The sequence below is a fragment of the Prunus persica genome, chromosome G3 (genome assembly GCF_000346465.2).
Source record: "Prunus persica cultivar Lovell chromosome G3, Prunus_persica_NCBIv2, whole genome shotgun sequence".
Classification (NCBI taxonomy): domain Eukaryota; kingdom Viridiplantae; phylum Streptophyta; class Magnoliopsida; order Rosales; family Rosaceae; genus Prunus; species Prunus persica.
In genome coordinates this window covers 14037191-14057749 of record NC_034011.1, presented here as the reverse complement: position 1 = coordinate 14057749, position 20559 = coordinate 14037191, and the positions used below count along the sequence as shown (strand labels likewise).

General features: G+C 38.2%; 1 protein-coding gene across 3 annotated transcripts; it reads left to right on the top strand.

Annotated features, from left to right (window-relative positions):
* On the top strand, positions 393–9102 carry LOC18765987 (pentatricopeptide repeat-containing protein At2g13420, mitochondrial). Of its 3 annotated transcripts, XM_020560862.1 has the most exons (6): positions 393–1149; positions 4360–6296; positions 6431–6478; positions 7589–7708; positions 8218–8340; positions 8739–9102. In XM_020560862.1, the coding sequence occupies exon 2, from the start codon at positions 4529–4531 to the stop codon at positions 6098–6100; it is 1572 nt and encodes a 523-aa protein (XP_020416451.1). In that variant the 5' UTR covers positions 393–1149; positions 4360–4528; the 3' UTR covers positions 6101–6296; positions 6431–6478; positions 7589–7708; positions 8218–8340; positions 8739–9102. The 3 variants fall into 3 exon arrangements, with proteins under 3 accessions (XP_020416451.1, XP_020416450.1, XP_020416452.1); XM_020560861.1 differs by lacking the exon at positions 8218–8340; XM_020560863.1 differs by lacking the exons at positions 6431–6478; positions 8218–8340.

Here is a 20559-nt window from a genome sequence, read left to right as displayed (position 1 = left end):
GCGAGTCAAAAAAATTGAAAAAATGGAAAAAAAAAATCAAATTTTTTTAAAAAAAAAATATCAAAAAATTATGGATGTTTTCCTTATAAATACATAACAATTTTATTCACTTTCCCTATAACAGTCCTGATCTCTTGGACCACAGGAGTCCAAGAGATTGTGGTCACTCACCGTAAAATATTAATCTAATGGTTCAAAAAAGTTTCTTAAAAGGAGTTCAATATTGAGTGAACCGTTGAATTTACATCCAACGATGAGTGACCACAAATCTCTTGGACTCCTGTGGTCCAAGAGATCGGGACTGTTCCCTATAAATACATAACAAGTTTATATTTTGTTGCATATTCTTTTTTTTTCTTTCTTGCCCTTGCCCTAGCCTTTTGGAGTGGAACCAAAAAAGACAATGCTGCCACTATTCACATGAATAGTGGCAGCCCTTACTTGCCCTTACCCTTCCCTTAGCCCTTATAGGTGGAGATGCTCTAAATACTTTTAACTTTTTACTAAGAATGGGAGGCACGGAAAGGCTAGGTGGGTGGTGAGGGAGATGCAAAGACGGCTAGGTGGCATCGATAGCACAAGGAAGACGGGGTAGAGGGGTTAGGGTAATTAATGTTGAAGGGTAAACTTGTAAGACAAAGTCCAGGTGTAAATTTTTTTTAATTTTTTTTTTTAAAAAGGACACATGGCAGATTTTGAGTGGGAGTATCACTAGCTAACGTGGTGATACCGTATCACTCTATATTTTAGGAGGCAAATCAATAGTTAACCCATTAACTATGCTGAAGCTTTCAACGGTTCAGATTAAACCACATCTCCAATGCTTTAGCTGAACTCTTTAGAGGCCAAAACGACGTCGTAAGGGGTAAAATGTGAAGTGACCCAACACTCTATGTATGCCATCTCCCCTTCTTTATGGACTAACGATATTTCAGTCCCTATACACAGTATTCCTCTCACTCTCTCCTCTCTCTTCTCTGAGGCCTTATGCTCTGAGTCTGCAAACCCCAACTACCTACCTACTTGTTTGTAGGACGTCGAGAGCAGAGGAAGCCAAATTCAATCAAAACCTCTCTCTCTCTCTCTCTCTTCCTCCCCAAATGTCAGTGCATTGCTACAGAGCACCATAAAGTTTGAATCTTATCTCAGGTATTTCCTTCTTTGTCAAACTGGATGCATCTGATTGGTTATTGAATCATATTGTTGACTGTGAATAATACTTAGCTAAAAGCGAGTTATGGGCCTGAGAGGCTGTGTCATGAGGCCATGATTGGGAAAATAAGGTATAATAATGTAGGCAAGGTGTTTGAGAAAATGCGTGAGCTGAAAGAAGCACATCTCACTGGATTCGTTTCAGTTATATTGGCAAGGGGAATTTTTCAGCATATGCATAGCATGTCTTTTAATTACGCTCTTGGATTGTGATATGAGAAATTTACTTATTGAAAAACCACCTTACCAATTTACTTGGATTTTGAAGTTTGCATGTTGTGTTCTGCGTATGAGAATTGAATAATAATTACATTTTGGCAAATTTTCCTCAAATTTTTGTTCCAAAAATAAAGGATGGTATTAGTAAAAAGAACTCGATCAATAGTATGTGATATTAGTTATCCACTTCTTCAAACATTATCGTTCAATATCCTCTTCCTAATATCATTGTTTTGATTACCGGATTTATGTCAGCAAATCAATCCATTTGTCGTTCACATTAATTCCTTCCCAAATCCATGAAAATCCATTTTCATCCTTATCCAAATTCTACTCTTTAACCATAATATGTTTGGCCTTATACATTATACATAAAATACATTATACATACATTCTTTCTTACCAAGCTCCTTTTGCAGCTGCTAAACAGAGTAAATAGTGAACGTCCTCAGAAAACCTCAAGTCTTTGTAGTTTTCGTATGCTTTTACTCACTAGGGTAGGCTTCTTTTTAGAATTGTGCTTCATACTTATAAAGAAATGCTAAAGTTAAATTCCAATAGAGCTTCATGTAGTTTTGTCATCGTATATAGTTTTTCAACAGAGCTTAATCTTGAGTTTGTGTTCTGATTTGCTGATCGTCATTGTATGTACTCTTGGAAGAGAGCTATTCTCAAAGTCTAAGCCGAGAAGAAGCCAAGAAAGTGGGGTGTGCTCACGCCATTGCCAAAGAAAATGATGCGGACATCATTAGTTAGTTTCCTGATTTATTAGTTTCCTAGATTCTCTAGTTTTCTAGATTTCACTAGGATTTTAGTTTCCAGATTCTAGTAGGATTTTATTTAAGTTTCCTAGTTTATTTGAATTAGTTCCTTGGTGGATTAGGATTTCTGTTTTAGTAAGGGATTTTTATCCTATTCTCTCTAGGTTTTAGTTTGCTATAAATACTTCCTATGTAGTTCTTTAAAATGGAGATTTGAGATATTAAGAAAAGTTTACTTTCCAAGATTGGTGACTCCTTGGTGTGAAGCCAAGGCAACTTTTACCATCTATTTTCTGTTTTTCCATTGTTTTCGCTTCCTCTAAATTACCCAAATACTCAATTCACCCATATCCTACATCAAAGAACAATAGGTACGTGTGTTCCCTGTGAAAAGCTCCATAGGACATTTGATGATTTTGTGATCAAAGATAACAAGCAATAAAGATGCTTTTTTGATAGGCTTCCATGTATAATCACCATTAGTTGTCCTTTTTCCGTTAATTTTAGGATTGCTCCTTATAATGCCTCTTTTCTTTGCTATTATTATCGTTATTGCCTTATTATTTTGGGAGTAACACTTTGGCTGCCACATTTATTCAAATTTTTTGATGACCTTGTAGATAGGTGATAATTTGTATAACTATTACTTTAGCTCTTGTAGGTTTGCTAAGGATATGAAATATTTTATTTCTTAGATACCTTGCAAGAGTGAGTATTAATTTATCATTTAAGAACTTTAGGAGAAACTTTTTGGCTCATTATGCACAGATAAGTTAGAGGCCTTGATTTGTAAGGGTTTTGAGGCCTCAGCTGGTTTGTGTTGAGTAGTCTTCTGGTTTGTGGAAATCTGCTTCATTTCTTTAGCCTCGAAGCACATTACTTAGGAGCAACCAAAAATCCCACCTCCATTGAAGCTACCATTTTCTTCTCTCTGAGATCCCACTCATGAAAAATCTCTCTCTCTCCACCTTTATCTTAAACACTGCTCCTACAAGGCACTTTTCCCCCTGAAGACTTTGTTCCTTTACCTTGCAAGAAATCCACTACTCCACATTAGTTTTCTAGAAAAACTAGTTGTGTTCTAAGCACTTAACAAGTTCACTCATGAGTATCCTCATCTCAAATATTTTACTTAAAATTTTAAACAAAAATTACTTACGTTTTTTACTTTTGACCTAAACTTATTTGTTTGTGAAATAGAAATACGATTAGACTCATAGCTAGTTGGTAATTACATGAGTAGTTAAATAGCAACAACAAATACTTGTTCCTCAAAAGAATATGGTAAGTCATATCTCTTCAATGGTTGTTTCAGTTTGATTCGGGTTACTTTTGAAGTTTTTTTTGGCTACTTTTAAAGTTCTTGATGTACAATTTTTATTAATGAATTGTTTCTGAATTTTTTCAATTGTTTCCTTAATTTATCAAGGTGTTCTACCATCCATGGCAGAAGTTTCATCTAATTAATTGTTTTGAATTTTCATCTAATTTTTTTTAATCATAGACAAAAGTTCAAAATTTTCTTTTTCTAACACAAGTTTCCTTAATCTAATATAAATGACTAAAGCTGTGATGGGTCTGAAATATGTTTATTTATGTGCCTGAATTTTTTTTTTGAATTATAGATAGGTGTAAATCAAACTCTTCCAATTGCTGTCTTGTCATTTTACCTTTTAACTAATCAACTAACCATTACAAGTTCTTCTGTGGTATAATGGCTGCACCGGTGCAGTCAGTTGTGCCTTGTCGCGTGTTCACTTAGAGGAATTTAGAAAATTTGGGACAACCGGGGCTTATAAGTATCCGGTTAAAGGAAAAAGAAAATTTTCTTGTTCCAATTCGAACACCAGGGCTTGTAAGTATTGATTTGAACAACTGGACATCTTATTTCAGATTATTTTGGATGTGGGTTTTGAGATTGGGGTTGAATTTGTGAGTTTTATTGGCTATTTAAAATTTAAACTTCACTTGGGCAAGAAATTTCTTCAGCCACGCCATCATCACTCTCTGTGTGCCAAAACTACCGAGCCAAAAGAGGTTGTCTCAAAGTTTCTTGGTGTTTTGCGGCATTCTAGTTTAGATGTCCTATTTCCTTTTCTGTGATTTAATTGTGGATCTGAATTTCTTTTCTGTCTGATTTTGATTGTGCTTATTTTGTTTTTTTCAGGTGTTGATTTGCTTTTTCATTGGCAAAAGTATCCTCAATTTGGTCACCACCATGCAACAGGTTTTCAAATTATTTGTCTCCTAATTGCGATGCTCTACTTACTCTGATACTTAATTCATAACTGGTCTCTTGACTGAGACTCTGGAGGTTTTATCTTTGTTTTGAAATAATGACTTTGGTGGCCAAAAGTCGCTCAGCTTCTTTCCAGTTCTTCTCCTTTCTCCTTCATCTCCCTTCAGTGCAAATCCACCGCCACTGCTCTTCACTCTCCACCAACCTCCTTCATGACCCAAATGACGAGGCAAAACACTCAAATGATGCCGAATTAATATCAAAGATCCTTGTCCACCACCACAATCCCTTCCACTCCATGGAGTCTTCTCTGCAGCTCCACGGCATCACTCTCTCTCCTCAGCTCCTCAACCACACCCTCCTGCGCCTCATCCACAATTCCAAAATTGCCCTCGCCTTCTTCAACTATGCCAAGTCCCTCCCCGACCCTCCTCTCTCCACCGCCTCCTTCAACCTCCTCATTGACATCCTCGCCAAGGTTCGCCAGTACGACGTCGCTTGGCAGCTCATCCTCGAAATGGACAACTTCAACCTCACCCCCACCGCCTCCACATTTCTCATCCTCATTCGGCGGTTGATCTCCTCCGGCCTCACCCGCCAAGCCGTTCGGGCCTTTGAGGACATGGAAACCTTCGTCCAAACCAAACCCAGTAGCCAAGATTTTTGCTGTTTGCTTGATACCCTTTCCAAATACGGCCATGTTAAAGTTGCAGCTGAAGTTTTTAACAAAAAGAAGAATGGGTTTGTGCCTGACGTCAAAATGTACACTGTTTTGGTCTATGGGTGGTGTAAGATTGGTCGTTTTGATATGGCGGAGAGATTCTTGAGGGATATGATTGAGCGTGGTATTGAGCCCAATGTTGTAACTTACAATGTCTTCTTGAATGGTATTTGTAGGCGTGCGAGTTTGCACCCTGAGGAAAGGTTTGAGAGGACGATAAGGAATGCAGAGAAGGTGTTTAAGGAAATGTGGGAGAGAGGGATTGAGCCTGATGTCACTAGTTTTTCAATTGTGCTTCATGTTTATAGTCGGGCACATAAGCCCGAGTTGTCACTTGAAAAGCTGAAGCTGATGAGAGAGAGAGGGATTTGCCCCACTCTGGAAACTTATACTTCAGTTGTAAAGTGTCTTTGCTCATGCGGGAGACTTGAGGATGCAGAGGAATTGCTTGGTAAGATGGTGACGAGTGGGGTTAGTCCATGTGCAGCGACGTACAATTGTTTCTTCAAAGAATACAGGGGGAGAAAGGACAGCGAGGGTGCTTTGAAGCTGTACAGGAAGATGAAGGAGGAGGGTTTGTGCGTGCCCAGTATGCACACTTATAACATACTGGTGGGAATGCTTTTGGAATTGAATCGTATGGAGATTGTGAGAGAGATATGGAATGATATGAAAGAGAGTGGGGTAGGACCCGATTTGGATTCATATACCATGTTGATTCATGGGTTATGTGGGAAACAAAAGTGGAGAGAGGCTTGCCAGTTGTTTGTAGAGATGATAGAGAAGGGGCTTCTCCCTCAGAAGATTACTTTTGAGACGCTTTACAAAGGGCTAATACAATCTGATATGTTGAGAACTTGGAGAAGATTGAAAAAGAAGCTTGATGAAGAGTCTATTTCATTTGGATCAGAGTTTCAAAATTATCACCTTAAGCCATATAGGAGATGATATGCCATCTACATGCCACTTTAGGATGCAGTGTTTACATGCGACTTTAGGATTCAGCCCGACATAACTTGGGTGCTCCATGTATTATGCTTGCCATAGATGAACAAGCACCCATGGAATGGCCTCAGAGAACGTCCAAATTTATGACCAAATATGAATGTGCCAGAATCTTGGGTACCCCCGCTGTGCAGAGCAGGTATTTGAACTTTGAATTGAATTGAAATTAATATTTCTTTTTTTGGGTTTCAATTCACCTTATCAGTCTGACATTTGGTTGAAAAATCAATTTTGGCTCTGACCCATTACAAATTTAATGTTTTGAATGAGCAGCATGAATGGCCCTATGATGGTTGAGTTGCAGGGCCTGATCCAGTTGAGGTAAAAAGCCAAGTAAATTTTACATCTACTGCTTGCATATATTGGTAATTGAATTGTTTTCTTTAGGGTCTACCCATTAAGCTTCCAGCTACCTATTAATTTGACCATGTAATTGTGCTGCTGCTTTTACTATGACATGCACAAACAAAGGGAATTGCTGAACTTTTGTGTTCAGCGTATGCATAGCATGCCTTTTAATTACTCTCTTGGATTTTGATATGGGCAATTTACTTCTTGAAAGACCACCATACAAATTTACTTTGATTTAGAAGTTTGCATGTTCTAGTATGTAAATGAATACATGTTGATGTAGTACAGCCTGTAGGTGTTAGATTAAGCACTTAAACAATAGCACATAGAAGAATATAAGAGACCGAGGAGAAGAAATAGATCAAAAAGACGAGATAAAGGGCAGAAACAGTAGAACAAAGAAGAATATTGGAGATCAAGGAGAAGAAATATAGATCGAAGGGACGAAATCAGAGAGTTCTAGGGAAGGGTTTACTCAACATTCAAATCTGCATTTTAAAGAACTACATGGGGTTATTTATAGCAAACTAAACCCTAGAAATAATAGGATAAAAATCCCTTACTTAAACAGAAATCCTAACCCAAATAAAATAGGAAACTTAAAACTAGAAATATGGAAATCTGGAAAAGTAGAAATCCTACTAGTAATTGGAAAACTAGAGAATCTAGGAAACAAACAAATACATTAGGAAACTAATAAATTTATGTCCTACGCGTCCTGCATCACATGTACATTTGGCCATATAGTACATTATACATACACTAGTCTGGACAGTATAAGTTCGTATTGTTTCCATGTTTTGTATGATTGGTAATAGTTGATGCAAATGAGCCTGACTGTTTTGAAGAGCTAGATAAATGTCTTAACTGGCGTTAGCTATTGCTGCGACTCTTTGGGGTCTAATTTTTTGATAGTCATCTTCTCCAATAGAGCTTATCGGTTTAATCTTGATACGTCTCTGTTTCTTGACGGTTCTTCCGGGAAATTGAAGCATTTCTCAGCATCTCTATTCATCCCCATTTGTGAAAAGAATATATCTTTATGTGCCTGACGTTGTTTCATCCTTCTTTTACTTTTAGAGTGATTGTTCTGCTTTGCCTACTGGATATGACAAGGATGAGAGAGTTATGGCACAGTTGCCTCTGCACTGGTAGACCAAAATAAATCTCATCACATAGTTTCACTTCATCATCAGTTGGGTGAGTGACACTAAAACCGCCATTTATTTTCATTTTCAAGTTGTTTTGTTGTGGCCTTCCAGATAGTGTTTGATGTCGTATGTAACAATTTTATGTTTGATTCAGGCTCTTTTTTGTTTGTGAAGCATATGAAATGTTTCAATATTCCTTGGATAATCTTATACCTGTTTGTTTATATCAGCAGACACTATGGTGTTGAGAAATTTCTTACCAACAAAACTTTTCAGTCATGCTTGAAGCATGGTAATTTAATATTTACTTAACAAACTAACCAATATATGTTGCTGGAATTGCTGAAGTAAATAAATGATGGTATAGTGACTCTTTTCTACCAGCTTCACTAATATATAGGTTGCTTAGAGCTAGCCTCATCCTTCAAAAATCCCATTTAGATTTTAGTGATCTTTGATACGGCTCTGGCTGGTCTAGTGGCGAGTGTCGTCTTGCTTTGTGCAGTACTTCATAATAATAGCCAAGGCTCAGACGTCCTTGTACTGTGTGTTTTACAGTTCAGCCCTTGCATGACCTTCTGTTGGGGGAATTGTCTTCTGAACCGTCGGATCAATGCTGTGGCTCCGTCGAGAATTTGAATTCGATTGCCAGACATGCTGAAGCCGGTCCACGGATGATATGTGAATACATTGAGAACTTTTCTTACTGGACCAATGTTCCTTCAACACGTCCCACATCCAAGATCTTCTGGCAATATGCCAAGTCCACCTTAGTTTCCCCATCTCGAATAGCATAAATTATCTCCTTTTCTCATCATGTACTACATTTATTGATCGCATTTGTGACAATGACGACATCTCTCTTGCAGAAGTGTGGAATATACTTGCATAAGTGTGTCATGTATTTCTTCTAATTGAATTACGAAAGATGTGATTAGTAATATTATGAACATAATTTTTCTTTTTGGTCGAATATTATGAACAGATGATGAGTAAATGCTGTATCAATAATTTCATTAATTTTTCTCTATGCATAAACAGTTAATTAATCAGCAATTAATCTAAGTTGTTTTCTGCAGGGTTACAGGAGAGGATTGGGGCAATAGGTCAAGGCCGTAACTTGTTGAATTTCATCATTTCAAGGGAGTGCTATATATTCCTAGTGAAAAAAGGAAAGCATGTAATGGCAGGATCCCTTTGATTCATAAAATCCTAGTAGTTTTGTTTATTATTGGTGAACTTGCTTGGTTCGGTATATTTCCTGATGATATGCAGGTACTTTTGTGCGTAATGAATTTATGCAGAAAGAAATCCTTCATGTGGAGAATTTTTATTGAGTAGTGTGGGAGTATTGTCGGGTCAATTCAAAATCAATTCACAATGAATAAAGATCGTGTGAACTCTTAAGTTGATAAATGAGATCGAATTTTGCAGTTTTTTTCCTCTGCAGTACCTCGACGTGACATGAGCAAGATTTCATCCCTCGACATCAGATATCACGTTCTAACATTCAAAACAACAAAGAATAAATAAATTTTTAGCGAAGTTTGTAAATTGGCTAAGCAATTCGAATGTTTATAACAATCTCATAAAAGAAAATGTTTATAGCAATTAAGAAATGAAAGCACTACAAGAAGACTGGGCTATAGTAACAACACAAAACACATGCTTACAGAAAATGTGGCAGTTTTCAAGCCATTTTAGTTTGGCACGATGACAAGCGACGAAAATGGTACAAGTTTGCTAACAAACCACTTAAAGTAGATACTTCTCTAATTGAAGTACCCCATCCCTTTTTTCTGGGGTGGATGAATAATTGCAATTTTTTTTTTGGGTCCATTTTTGTTGAAAGGAAATTATTATTATTATTATTATTATTATTATTTTATGACTAAAAGTTTAGGGAGAGGGGAGGCTATGCCATCCCGAGGCCACGGCATACCAAGGCCTCTTTGAGGACTTATAGAGTGGGTCTTAGCCCTTTCTTTTTTTTTCTTTTTTTTTTTTAATTTTTAATTTTTTTACAAATTATTGACTAAGAGGGATTGTTGGCAGCAGGATTTGAACCTAAGCCTTGATCGTGAAGAAATCGATCCTCTCCAACTCAGCCAAACTCTCGTTGGTGTTGAAAGGAAATTTTGATATAGGACAAGATGGGGTTATATCTTGTGGAGAAATTTAGAAAACGATTCAAAATGATGAAATATGGGTTAAAAGATGGAAAATCATACTTGTGGCCAAGAAAAAAAAGCAAGGCCTATCATTTGTATTTTCAGGTCTGGAGCATATTTCAAGATGATAATGGTTTTGGCAAGATTTATATTTAGTTTCTTATCTTGTTTTCAATTATGGAAAAAATAGTTTTTAGGATTTTGACAAAAAATAAATTTTTGGGATATTATTTTTCTAATAAAGGTTTATTTATATTTATTTACTTTAAGATTGAATTGTTTTCTAAGATTATTAGGGCTTTGAGTTTACTATTTAAACAACCTTATTCAGTTATAATCGCAAATAAATTTATTTTTATGGATTCTAGTTTCAGATTAATGTTTGTTTTTCCTTTATCCTTTTGTTATGTTTCTCATATATATACATATATATGCATGTATTATATTATATTGTCAAAGTCATTCATGAAGCATGATGTTGATTTGCCCAGGTAGCACTCAACAAACTAACAGATTACCTGTCTTTTGGATTACCAAAAAGAATAAGCTTTGTGTGCTTATAAATCTATAATTAGTTCTAAGACATTAAAAAACAAAAGCATCGATCATATAAAATCCAAATTAATTAGTGATCGATGGCTTACCTTTTTGCTTATGTGAGCATCTTTCTCTTAGTTTGTGGATCAGCCAATGCTCAACAAGCATCCCAGTTCTGTGCTTATGCCTGGCATGAATTCAGCAATTGCCTGAGGTTCCTTACAGGCTTATACCCTCAATATCCATCACGTGAGTGTTGTGACGCGGTGAGGACATTGAACTTGGTGGCCCAAGGTGATGAGTTAGCACCTGGGAATATATGTCAATGCATTCAGGACATGGCTTCTGTATATCGCATTCCTTTTGTAGCCTCTCTCATCCAAGATCTTCCCATAAAATGCAATGCTCATCTTAGTTTCCCTATTTCTAATAGCATGGATTGCACACAGTAATACTCTCTCTCTCTCTCTCTCTCTCTCTCTCTCTCTCATAACAACTTCAGCCCTTGGCATCATCTCATAACAACTTCAGCCCTTGGCATCAACTACCAAATAAAAAATTATTATAATCACCGACATTCGTAGCAGATGATGAGGCGACTAAATACACTATTAGTGCCTAATAGCACAATGGATACGGATAATCATATCTATTTTTTTATTAGGCACCAATAATATGTGTAGCCACTTCATTGTGTGTCACGAATGTCAATGATTATATAATGTTGTTTTCTTGTAGTGATCGGTAAATGATTGCCTAATATGATATCATATAGCTCTGGTTAATTTTATACTGTGTATGTAGACAAATTAACATTATGATTATTATTGTTTTCTGCAGCCTCAATTGAGACTTCATGAATAGAAGCAAATAATTAGTGGGGAGGGGTCCGAAGTCTTTTGAAGCATATTTGAAGGAACGTGTGTAAATGAATTGGTGGGATATGCAAATAATTTATGAATAAAATCTATTGTAAGGTAACCAGTATAAGCAGCCACTGGTTGATCTCTTCATATAATCCAAGTGACCTACCTCCATTACTAGTGGGAAATTAAAAATAAACTTCAAATAATGTAAAACGATGTTCTTGATATACTAGTCATTAGTTAATATTGTGTACTTCTCTTGACGTCCTAAATTTGCGAGAAATATTTATAGAATATGTACATATACAACAAATTTTACTGTATAGAAGATAGATAAGTCTGTGCATGGAAAAACCTTGTTAGAACACTATTTCCCAGACTTAATAAGATCCTCGAAATAACCAGCAAAACACGGACATTTGGTGAGCCAGACTGAATTGGTTAGAATTGAACTTGGAGTATTGAATTGTGTTGGTTTGCACTAGCTTGGACTTGAGTCCAATAATATCAAGTTATGTAACAAACAAAGGACTTGATTAGACCTTCAATGCAAGAGGAGTCTCTGTATGTATCTGATGCAGTGTTTTTGTTGAGGCCCAAAAAAGTCACGAGAAGCCCAAAGACATTCAAAGCCTAATATAACATATAATGTCAGTCATGCATTAATTCAAGCTGTAATTTGAATAAATATAAAAATAGTGTATATGCAATGCCAAACTAATAATACATTTTTCTCATGCCAATCACCTATCAAGCTCACATGAACCCAAGTCATGTGGTTTACGGGGCTTGCATGAGGGATTGTGGTGTGGAAGGTTACAGAGGTCCACAAGGCCCACGGAAGCTCTTAGATAATGGAGACTTTGGGCTAGCTACTTGGGAGCACCAAAGTCCAAGCCCACTACTTAGAGTTCTCCAATGTGGGTGAGCAAATGAGACATTTTTCAAGCACTTCCTTTTACCCATAGGAAATAGTCATTTTCCAAATACCTAGCTTTACCCGTTTGAAACAAGCCTTTTCCAGCACTTCCTATTACCCACTGAAAACAACCAGTTTCCAGTGCTTCCTTTTACCCATAGGAAATAACCAGTTTATGGTACCTAGCTTTACCTGCTGGAAAATAGCATGCCCTAGTGCTCCCTTTTAACCATTAGAAATAGGCTGGTTCCAGTACCTCCATTTACTTATTGGAAATAAAGGAAAACCTTCACCCTCTATAAATTGGCACTCATGGCTCAAGCAAAAGGCACAAATTTTTCTTCAGCCAACACTTCCTCACTCGGCTGCTGCAAGCATCCCCCCATAAAGCATCACCTAGCTCCAAGCTTTTCCTTCCTTCCAAGCTTTAAACACCACAACCTTCAAACCTCAAGCTTTTCCTTCCATCCTCATTCTCTTGAAACTCTTAAATCCCCATAGCCATAGCCACACACAACAAAGTATCAACACCAAACTCAAACATATCCAACACCAAGCCAAGCACATGCATTCTCATTTGCTAAACTTGTGGGTCTTTAGCTCCCACACTCCAAGCTCTCATGCCAAGCTCACATAATCTCATAACAACATCAGCAAGTCATCTTCAACTCTTCGTCGAGCTGCTAGAAACATCAACACAAAACACGCAGCCGCTAGAAGAAGAACAAAGTATTCCCCCGGGACTTGCTTCTCCCTTAGGATACTTTGGGCCTAGTTCTTGCTAACTCAGACAAAGGGGCAATGAAGTCTTCATTCATCACTCTATGGCGATCCAAGAATCAACAAAGCCTGGATGAGCCTTCGAACGAAAAAGACCCCAACATAAATGGCGACTCTGCTGGGGACTAGGCTATTACTCTTACAATGGCTTCTCCACATAAGATTTAAGTCACGTCGATGCAATATACCAAAGATAAGAGTGTTTTCTTCTTTGTTTTTTTTTTCTTAGCCATATGCTTTGTAGAACAACCCAAAAAAAATTGTTGGTAACATTATCTCTCTCTCTCTGTTTCTTAGATCTATGTTCTCAAGCTAAATTTAATCTTGTGAAAGGACCCTGGGGTAAAGGCAAATCAAGCATTCGTGCCACTGAGGTACTGGAGACACTAAAGCAAACTCCACAACCGTCCCCAAATCCAATTGACTTGGGGGCTTCGTGCCAAGCAAATTTGATGCCAAAAAGAAGAAGTTTTCAAACTTGAGAGAAACAGAGCATACGAAGCAGAGAAGAGAAATAAAAACTTGAGCAAAAGAAGGTTCAGCTCAACATCCATTTATAGCCTGGGGGCTTCAGCCAACATGTAAGCCGTTGACCACCGTCGTCAACTATTGAGGCTAGCCCTGCCGTTCACCTTTCCACTGTGAAACATCATCAGCAAATCTGGCCATCGCCGTAAGTCACCTTCGTAGTAACCGTCACCTCTCTAGAGTTGTGCAAACACGATGAGAAAGGGAGAAGGAACACTTGCTCAATGCTTTCAGCCTCATCTCTGCGAATGGCTTCACCAAGATAAGATTTTTTTGTCTCATTAATCTCAATATAGCATATATATTTGTTTATTGTTTTAATATATTCATAAAATTTATGTTTCATTGAATTGTCTTAAGCATAGACAAAAGCGCGTGGGTTGGTCTGCCCAAGTCAAAAAGATTGATTGATTAGTTCTTATTATTATACTCTAATGTATTATATGGTGCACCGGCTTGCATAATTTTCTTATTATTTATTGATCCACTACCATTATTTTACTTGTCACTTGCATTATTATATTGTATCAGTATCTTGTTTAGTGTGTGAGTCAAATAGTCACACCACCTTTTTGACTAACACATGGTATTCTATTAGCCTACTTATGGCTATGCGTTATATTATTTATGTGGAGCATGTGATTATCTGCTCCATAAAGTTTGTAGAAGTTACACACTGCCAAAAACACATTATCACATGTTTTGGTTTTACTTTAACCAAGTCTTAATCATATATATCTTTTTTTTTAAAGAGCTTCATCTTTGCAATCCAAGCTTAATTCATTTGAACTGTTAATCTGGATTAATATATCATTCAAATGGATTGATCCATCCTTCAGGTGGAGTAATCCATATTTAATATGTATTAATCTACCTTTTAATTTTGCATCTCCAGCATAATTTCTCAGGGCCTTATTCCATGCACTATTCACTTATCTTGTACTTCTTATCATTTCGTATTGATCCACCTTTGTGTTGATCAATCCATGTTACATGCTATAATGTAGATGCCAACTATAGATGCTCAGTACTAGAACAATACATGCTCGGCATGCTTATGTCAACTATATTAGTCATTTGCAAGCTACAATGCTTATATTATTTTTGTAATCATTGTATGCTTTGGTCATGCAGCATTATATCAGTCAAGTGTATGCTTATGTCAACTATACTTTGGAGTAATCCAAACAGCAAACAACTCATGCTCTTTACAAGACTAGTGCCTCGGTCCTATGTCTACACAAGCAAGCTGAAGCCAATAAAAAAAATATATATATCCAAGGAGGCAATGTACACAACTCCAAATATCTTCGAGAGCAGCTTTTCCATACTCCCACAAGCTCCTTCAATACACTCTATATCAATACACTTGTCTGTGGGTCAACCCATATGGGCATGCAAAACATATTAGGCAAGCAAAACCATGCCAAGTATTTTATTTACAAGCCTAGCGTTTTAACTGAGCAAAATATCAAATAGATAACATGCCATAACATACCAGACAAAATTGTCAAACCAACAAGCCATCACAATAGCAAGGGACCCCCCTATTTCAGTTGTCTCCTACTTGGATAAAGAATCTGAGCTGTTGGACAAGATATTCATATCCACCAACATGTGTGAGGACATAGAAGTTGTTTCTTTTATGCTCTCATGTACTGGATGTAGAGGAGGTGGTCTCAAGAGAAATCATGCCAAGAAGAAACAATCCATCTCCAAAACCATGCAACTCAAGATTTCACTTGATGCAATCATTTCAAGCAAACCAAACCAGATATCACAAGATCAAGCTTTTCAAGTAACACAGTCATCATAAAAGTGAGAATTTGGCATTTCTAGCTGCTGGAAGCACAGAGAAGAAGCCATGCTATCATGCCAAATTGTCTCCATTGCAACAAAGGGATATCCTAAGTTCATCATGCCATGCAATGACCAAAATAAATACTCAAAAGGCTATGCTGCAAGAGTTTTTGCAACTCATACTAATCAAATCTTGTTATAATGATGCACTTGGGGGCTGAGAAGGGAATGCATTGCAATCACCATTAGCAGCACTTCCAAAACCACAAATGAGCTTAAAAATCCATTATTACCAAAACCACTATCCCAAGATAAAAAATCTCCTTGAAATTCCAATTATGTCACTATGACCTCCAAGTTTGCCACCACTTGCAAGAACTCAAGCTGTTGTAACCCAACACATTTGCTGCAGTGACCACATGCAAAGCTCAAGCTTCAATAGCCAAGCCCAAGCTTTTGGTTCCTAAAATCATGCTTACAACAGCTGCAACAAACAATACCTAAGTCACCACAAGTGATGCCCTAGAGCCTCAAGCACTTTCTATGCCTTGACAATTCTAATGACCAAGTTTAAGAGTCAAACCAAAAGGCCATTGGGATGTCTCAATTGCCATAATTCCATAATCAATCATCATCAAGCCTCAAGCCTTATTCAAGAAATCCAAGCACTATTCTTTACTCAAGAAGGAAAACATCTCAGTTCATGGCAAATAGAAGGAAAATACCACGAAGGTACCGGAAGAACCTAAACACTGTCAAGATGAAGTTTCTTTTACCAAGCAATCAAAATTTTTGAAGTGATGTCAAGCTATCAAGAAAAAGAGTAAGGTCACTATGCAACACAACAACCAAAATATGCTTGCAGTAACCAAGATTCAAGCCAAGCAAAACATGGAAGATAATGATGCGTTGTATGAAATGCTCCTGGAAGATAACATAAGCCCTATAGTCATGCTGCCGGAAGAGTGAACCATCATGCCACCAAATTTGAAAGAGAAGCCCCAAATCTGAGTACTGGAAGGCAACACAGTGGACTCCAAAACTAAGATCTAGTCCAAGTGACTTAAGGCCTCCATATTGCAATGCTTATTTGCCAACACTATACCGCTTTCAAGCTACCGTAGACACTATCATGCTCAAATCCTTAAGCATCTCCCATTATATTTTTCATATTCTAATCTACCAAAGCCCTCATGCTAGACCAAGCTATATCTTGATTCAACTCCACCCACTTGCTTTTTACAGCAGCCCAGGCCCATCCGTAGCTGCTGGAACAAAAAAGCCCCTACATAAATGCCAACACCCAAACACTAAAGCACATCCACCATGCTAAATAGCCTAAAAGCTATATTAAACCATGGCACTTTAGCCTATACCAAGCATACAAGCCAATACCCAGCATCCAAGCATACAAGCCAAAGCTTAGCGTACAAGCCAATACTAAGCATACAGGCCAATGCCAAGCGTACATGCCAATGCCAAGCATCCAAGCCAATACCAAGCGTACAAGCCAAAGCCAAGCATACAAGCCATTACCAAGCATACATGCCGATGCCACGCGTATATGCCAATGCCAAGCATCCAAGCCAATACCAAGCATACAAGCCAAAGTCAAGCGTACAAGCCAATACCAAGCATATATAAGCCCAAGATCAAGCGTACATGCCAATGCCAAGCATCCAAATCAAATACTAAGAATACATGTCAACATCAAGCATACATGCCAATACCAAATATACACGTCAAAACCAAGCATGCAAGCCAATATCAAGCATGCAAAACTAATGCAACTCTTGCAAACTGCAACCATGCCAAATCAAGCATCACTAGTCAATCAAGCACATCAATCATGCAAGCTAACTTATTTTGGGTTAAAATTCAACCAAGCCTTATCTCCTATGTCATGCCTCAAAATAAGCCAACTTTTGGTAACCCCAGTAAGTAAACTCCAATATTACAGTGTCTAGAAAAGTCTTTAAGGCAACACATTCGGTGTCTAGGAAGATTGAGTTTTAAGCGGGACCATTGCGACCCCTCCAACCTTCCTGGAAAAGACATGGCTGTGATTTCGAAGACTCTTAACTGGTTATCCAACAGTTGCTCATCGTTACATATAAATATAAATATAAATATATATATATATATATAGCACGGATGTTTCATGCATATTGAAGAACCAGCCATGCCATGCCACTGCCAATTATTTTGGGTTGAAATTGATTATTGGGCCCATCTCGTTGCCACTTCATAGCCCCAATAATCAATGGGGCTAATGTTGAGGCCCAAAAAAGTCACGGGAAGCCCAAAGACATTCAAAGCCCAATATAACATATAATGTCAGTCATGCGTTAATCCAAGCTATAATTTGGATTTAATTCATTAAATAAATATAGAAATAGTGTCATGCCATGCCAAAATAATATTACATTTTTCCCATGCCAATCACCTATCAAGCTCACATGAACCCAAGTCATGTGGTTTACGGGGCTTGCACGAGGGATTGTGGTGCAGAAGGTTACGGAGGTCCACAAGGCCCATGGAAGCTCTTGGATAATGGAGACTTTGGGCTAGCTACTTGGGAGCACCAAAGTCCAAGCGCATTACTTAGAGTTCTCCAATGTGGGTGAGCAAATGAGACAATTTTCAAGCACTTCCTTTTACCCATAGGAAATAGTCATTTTCTAAATACCTAGCTTTACCCGTTTGAAACAAGTCTTTTCCAACAATTCCTATTACCCATTGGAAACAACCAGATTCCAGTGCTTCTTTTTACCCATAGAAAATAATCAGTTTATGGTACCTAGCTTTACCTGCTAGAAAATAGCATGCCCTAGTGCTCCCTTTTAACCATTAGAAATAGGCTGGTTCTAGTACCTCCCTTTACCTATTGGAAATAAAGGAAAACCCTCACCCTCTATAAATTGGCACTCATGGCTCAAGCAAAAGGCACCAATTTTTCTTCAGCCAACACTCCCTCACTCGGCTGCTGCAAGCATCCCCCCATAAAGCATCACCTAGCTCCAAGCTTTTCCTTCCTTCGAAGCTTTAAACACCATAGCCTTCAAACCTCAAGCTTTTCCTTCCATCCTCCTTCTCTTGAAACTCTTAAATCCCCATAGCCATAGCCACACACAACAAATTATCAACACCAAACTCAAACATATCCAATACCAAGCCAAGCACATGCATTCTCATTTGCTAAACTTGTGGGTCTTTAGCTCCCACACTCCAAGCTCTCATGCCAAGCTCACATAATCTCATACCAACATCAGCAAGTCATCTTCAACTCTTCGTCGAGTTGCCAGAAACATCAACACAAAACACGCAGCCGCTGGAAGAAGAACAAAGTACTCCCCCGGGACTTGTTTCTCCCTCGGGATACTTTGGGCCTAGTTCTTGCTAACTTAGACAAAGGGGCAACCAAGTCTTCATTCATCACTCTATGGCGATCCAAGATTCAACAAAGCCTGGATGAGCCTTCGAACGAAAAAGACCCCAACATAAATGAAATCTTGTGAAAGGACCCTTGGGGTTGAGGCAAATCAAGCATTCGTGCCACTGAGGTACCGGAGACACTAAAGCAAACTCCACAACCGTCCCCAAATCCAATTGACTTGGGGGCTTCGTGCCAAACAAATTTGATGCCAAAATCAAAGAAAAAGCTTTCAAACTTCAGAGAAATAGAGCATACGAAGCAGAGAAGAGAAATAAAAACTTGAGCAGAAGAAGGTTGAGCTCAACATCCATTCATAGCCTGGGGGCTTCAGCCAACATGCAAGCCGTTGAAACATTTCAAAAGTTCTAAGATAGCCAATTTATGTAGGGGCTTTTTCGTTCTGACAGCTATTACGGGCCTGGGCTACTGTAAACAGCAAAATAGATAAAATTGCCCCTTGAGCCTGAGTTCGAAGATCAGGCCCCAAGAATGCTTCGAAAGGACAGAGATGCCTTAGGAAACACCTTGGTTACCTTCACCAACAAAAATAACAACAGCTTACAGATACATTTTCTAGCTTGGCATGAGAAGCTTGTGACATGGGCGCAAAATTATCATGAGTTTAGTACTGAAGAGAAAACTAAGTGTTCCTGGGGGGGGGGGGGGGAACGGGTATTAAGGTAGGAGATGAAAAGTTTGCAGAGAGGTTTGGCTAAAAATAAGGAAAAAGAGAGGAATGGGGAGCTTGAGTATTATTTCTAGCAGCTTGACAGTGACTCTTGTTAAATGCTAGAGTAGCCTGCTAGAAGGGAGAGAGGAACCTCGCTAAAAGGGAAAAAAAATGGGGGGGAGGGATGAAACAAAGCACGAATTTTCTTGGGGTGTGCAAGGGAAAGAGAGGAAACTTTCTTCTCTCCAAAAAAAGGATTTGGTCTTGATTGGGGAAAAAAAAGCCCCATTTTTTAGCCGCTGGAAGCCATCATTTTCCAAGAACCCTAATGTTTCTATCCAATTTGGCTAAGTCTTTCCCTTCCCTTCTCCCCTCATCTCTTCAATCATCCTATTTTGGTGAAATCCACTCTGCCTATTTGCAAAAAATCAAGGATTTTTGGGAGCTGAAGGCCCCCTTTTCCGTAGCTGTTTCAGACTCCTATTTTCAGCCATCTCCTTCCTTTCCTTTCTCCCTTTTTTTAGGGCCAGGTCTGATGAGGGAAAGAGAATGGGTATACATGCTGGTTCGGAGGGCAGCTCCTTGCGCGCCAATATCTCTTGGTCTCTTGGATGTTTTGCTTGAAAACTTGTTCCTTCCTTTCCAGCAACCCACGTGGTCTTTCAAAGTAAGGGTTAAGCTGCTAGAGCTGTGCAGTTCCTGTTGCATGGGCTGTTTTAGGAATCTGTTTGACATGCTTCCCTAGCTCTAAATGCAACGAAATTTTGAAAAAATGAAGCTTGATATGTCTAGTTCTAATCTGGAAAGTTTGGGATTTGTTGGTTGTAAACTTGATTTCTAGTGATTTTTCAAAGGTAGGATGTTCTAGTTAGGATGGTTGGAAAGCTTGTGTATAAGTTTTGCTTGGCATGCTACTTTTTGTTGAGAATTTGGCATGTCCTTTTTGTTGGCATTGAGTGCTGATCTGAGTATTGCTAGAGCATGTTCTTGAGCAATATTGTCATGAGAGCATGATGTTGAAAGGTATTGTCGTAAGAGCATGAGTTCTTCAATTTGCTTGAAATGTCCGAATAGCTTGGAATGCTCGAATAAAATGAAATTTCTTGGCATGTGGATTGGTATCACGCCCTGTGAATTTTGTTAAATGCTTGATAGATGAGTTTGCTTGCACTATGAGAAAATTATGCTTCCGG

What these genes read in the sequence shown, in the direction of transcription:
- LOC18765987 (XM_020560863.1), top strand. Translation starts at nt 4,529, where the DNA reads ATGACTTTGGTGGCCAAAAGTCGCTCAGCTTCTTTCCAGTTCTTCTCC.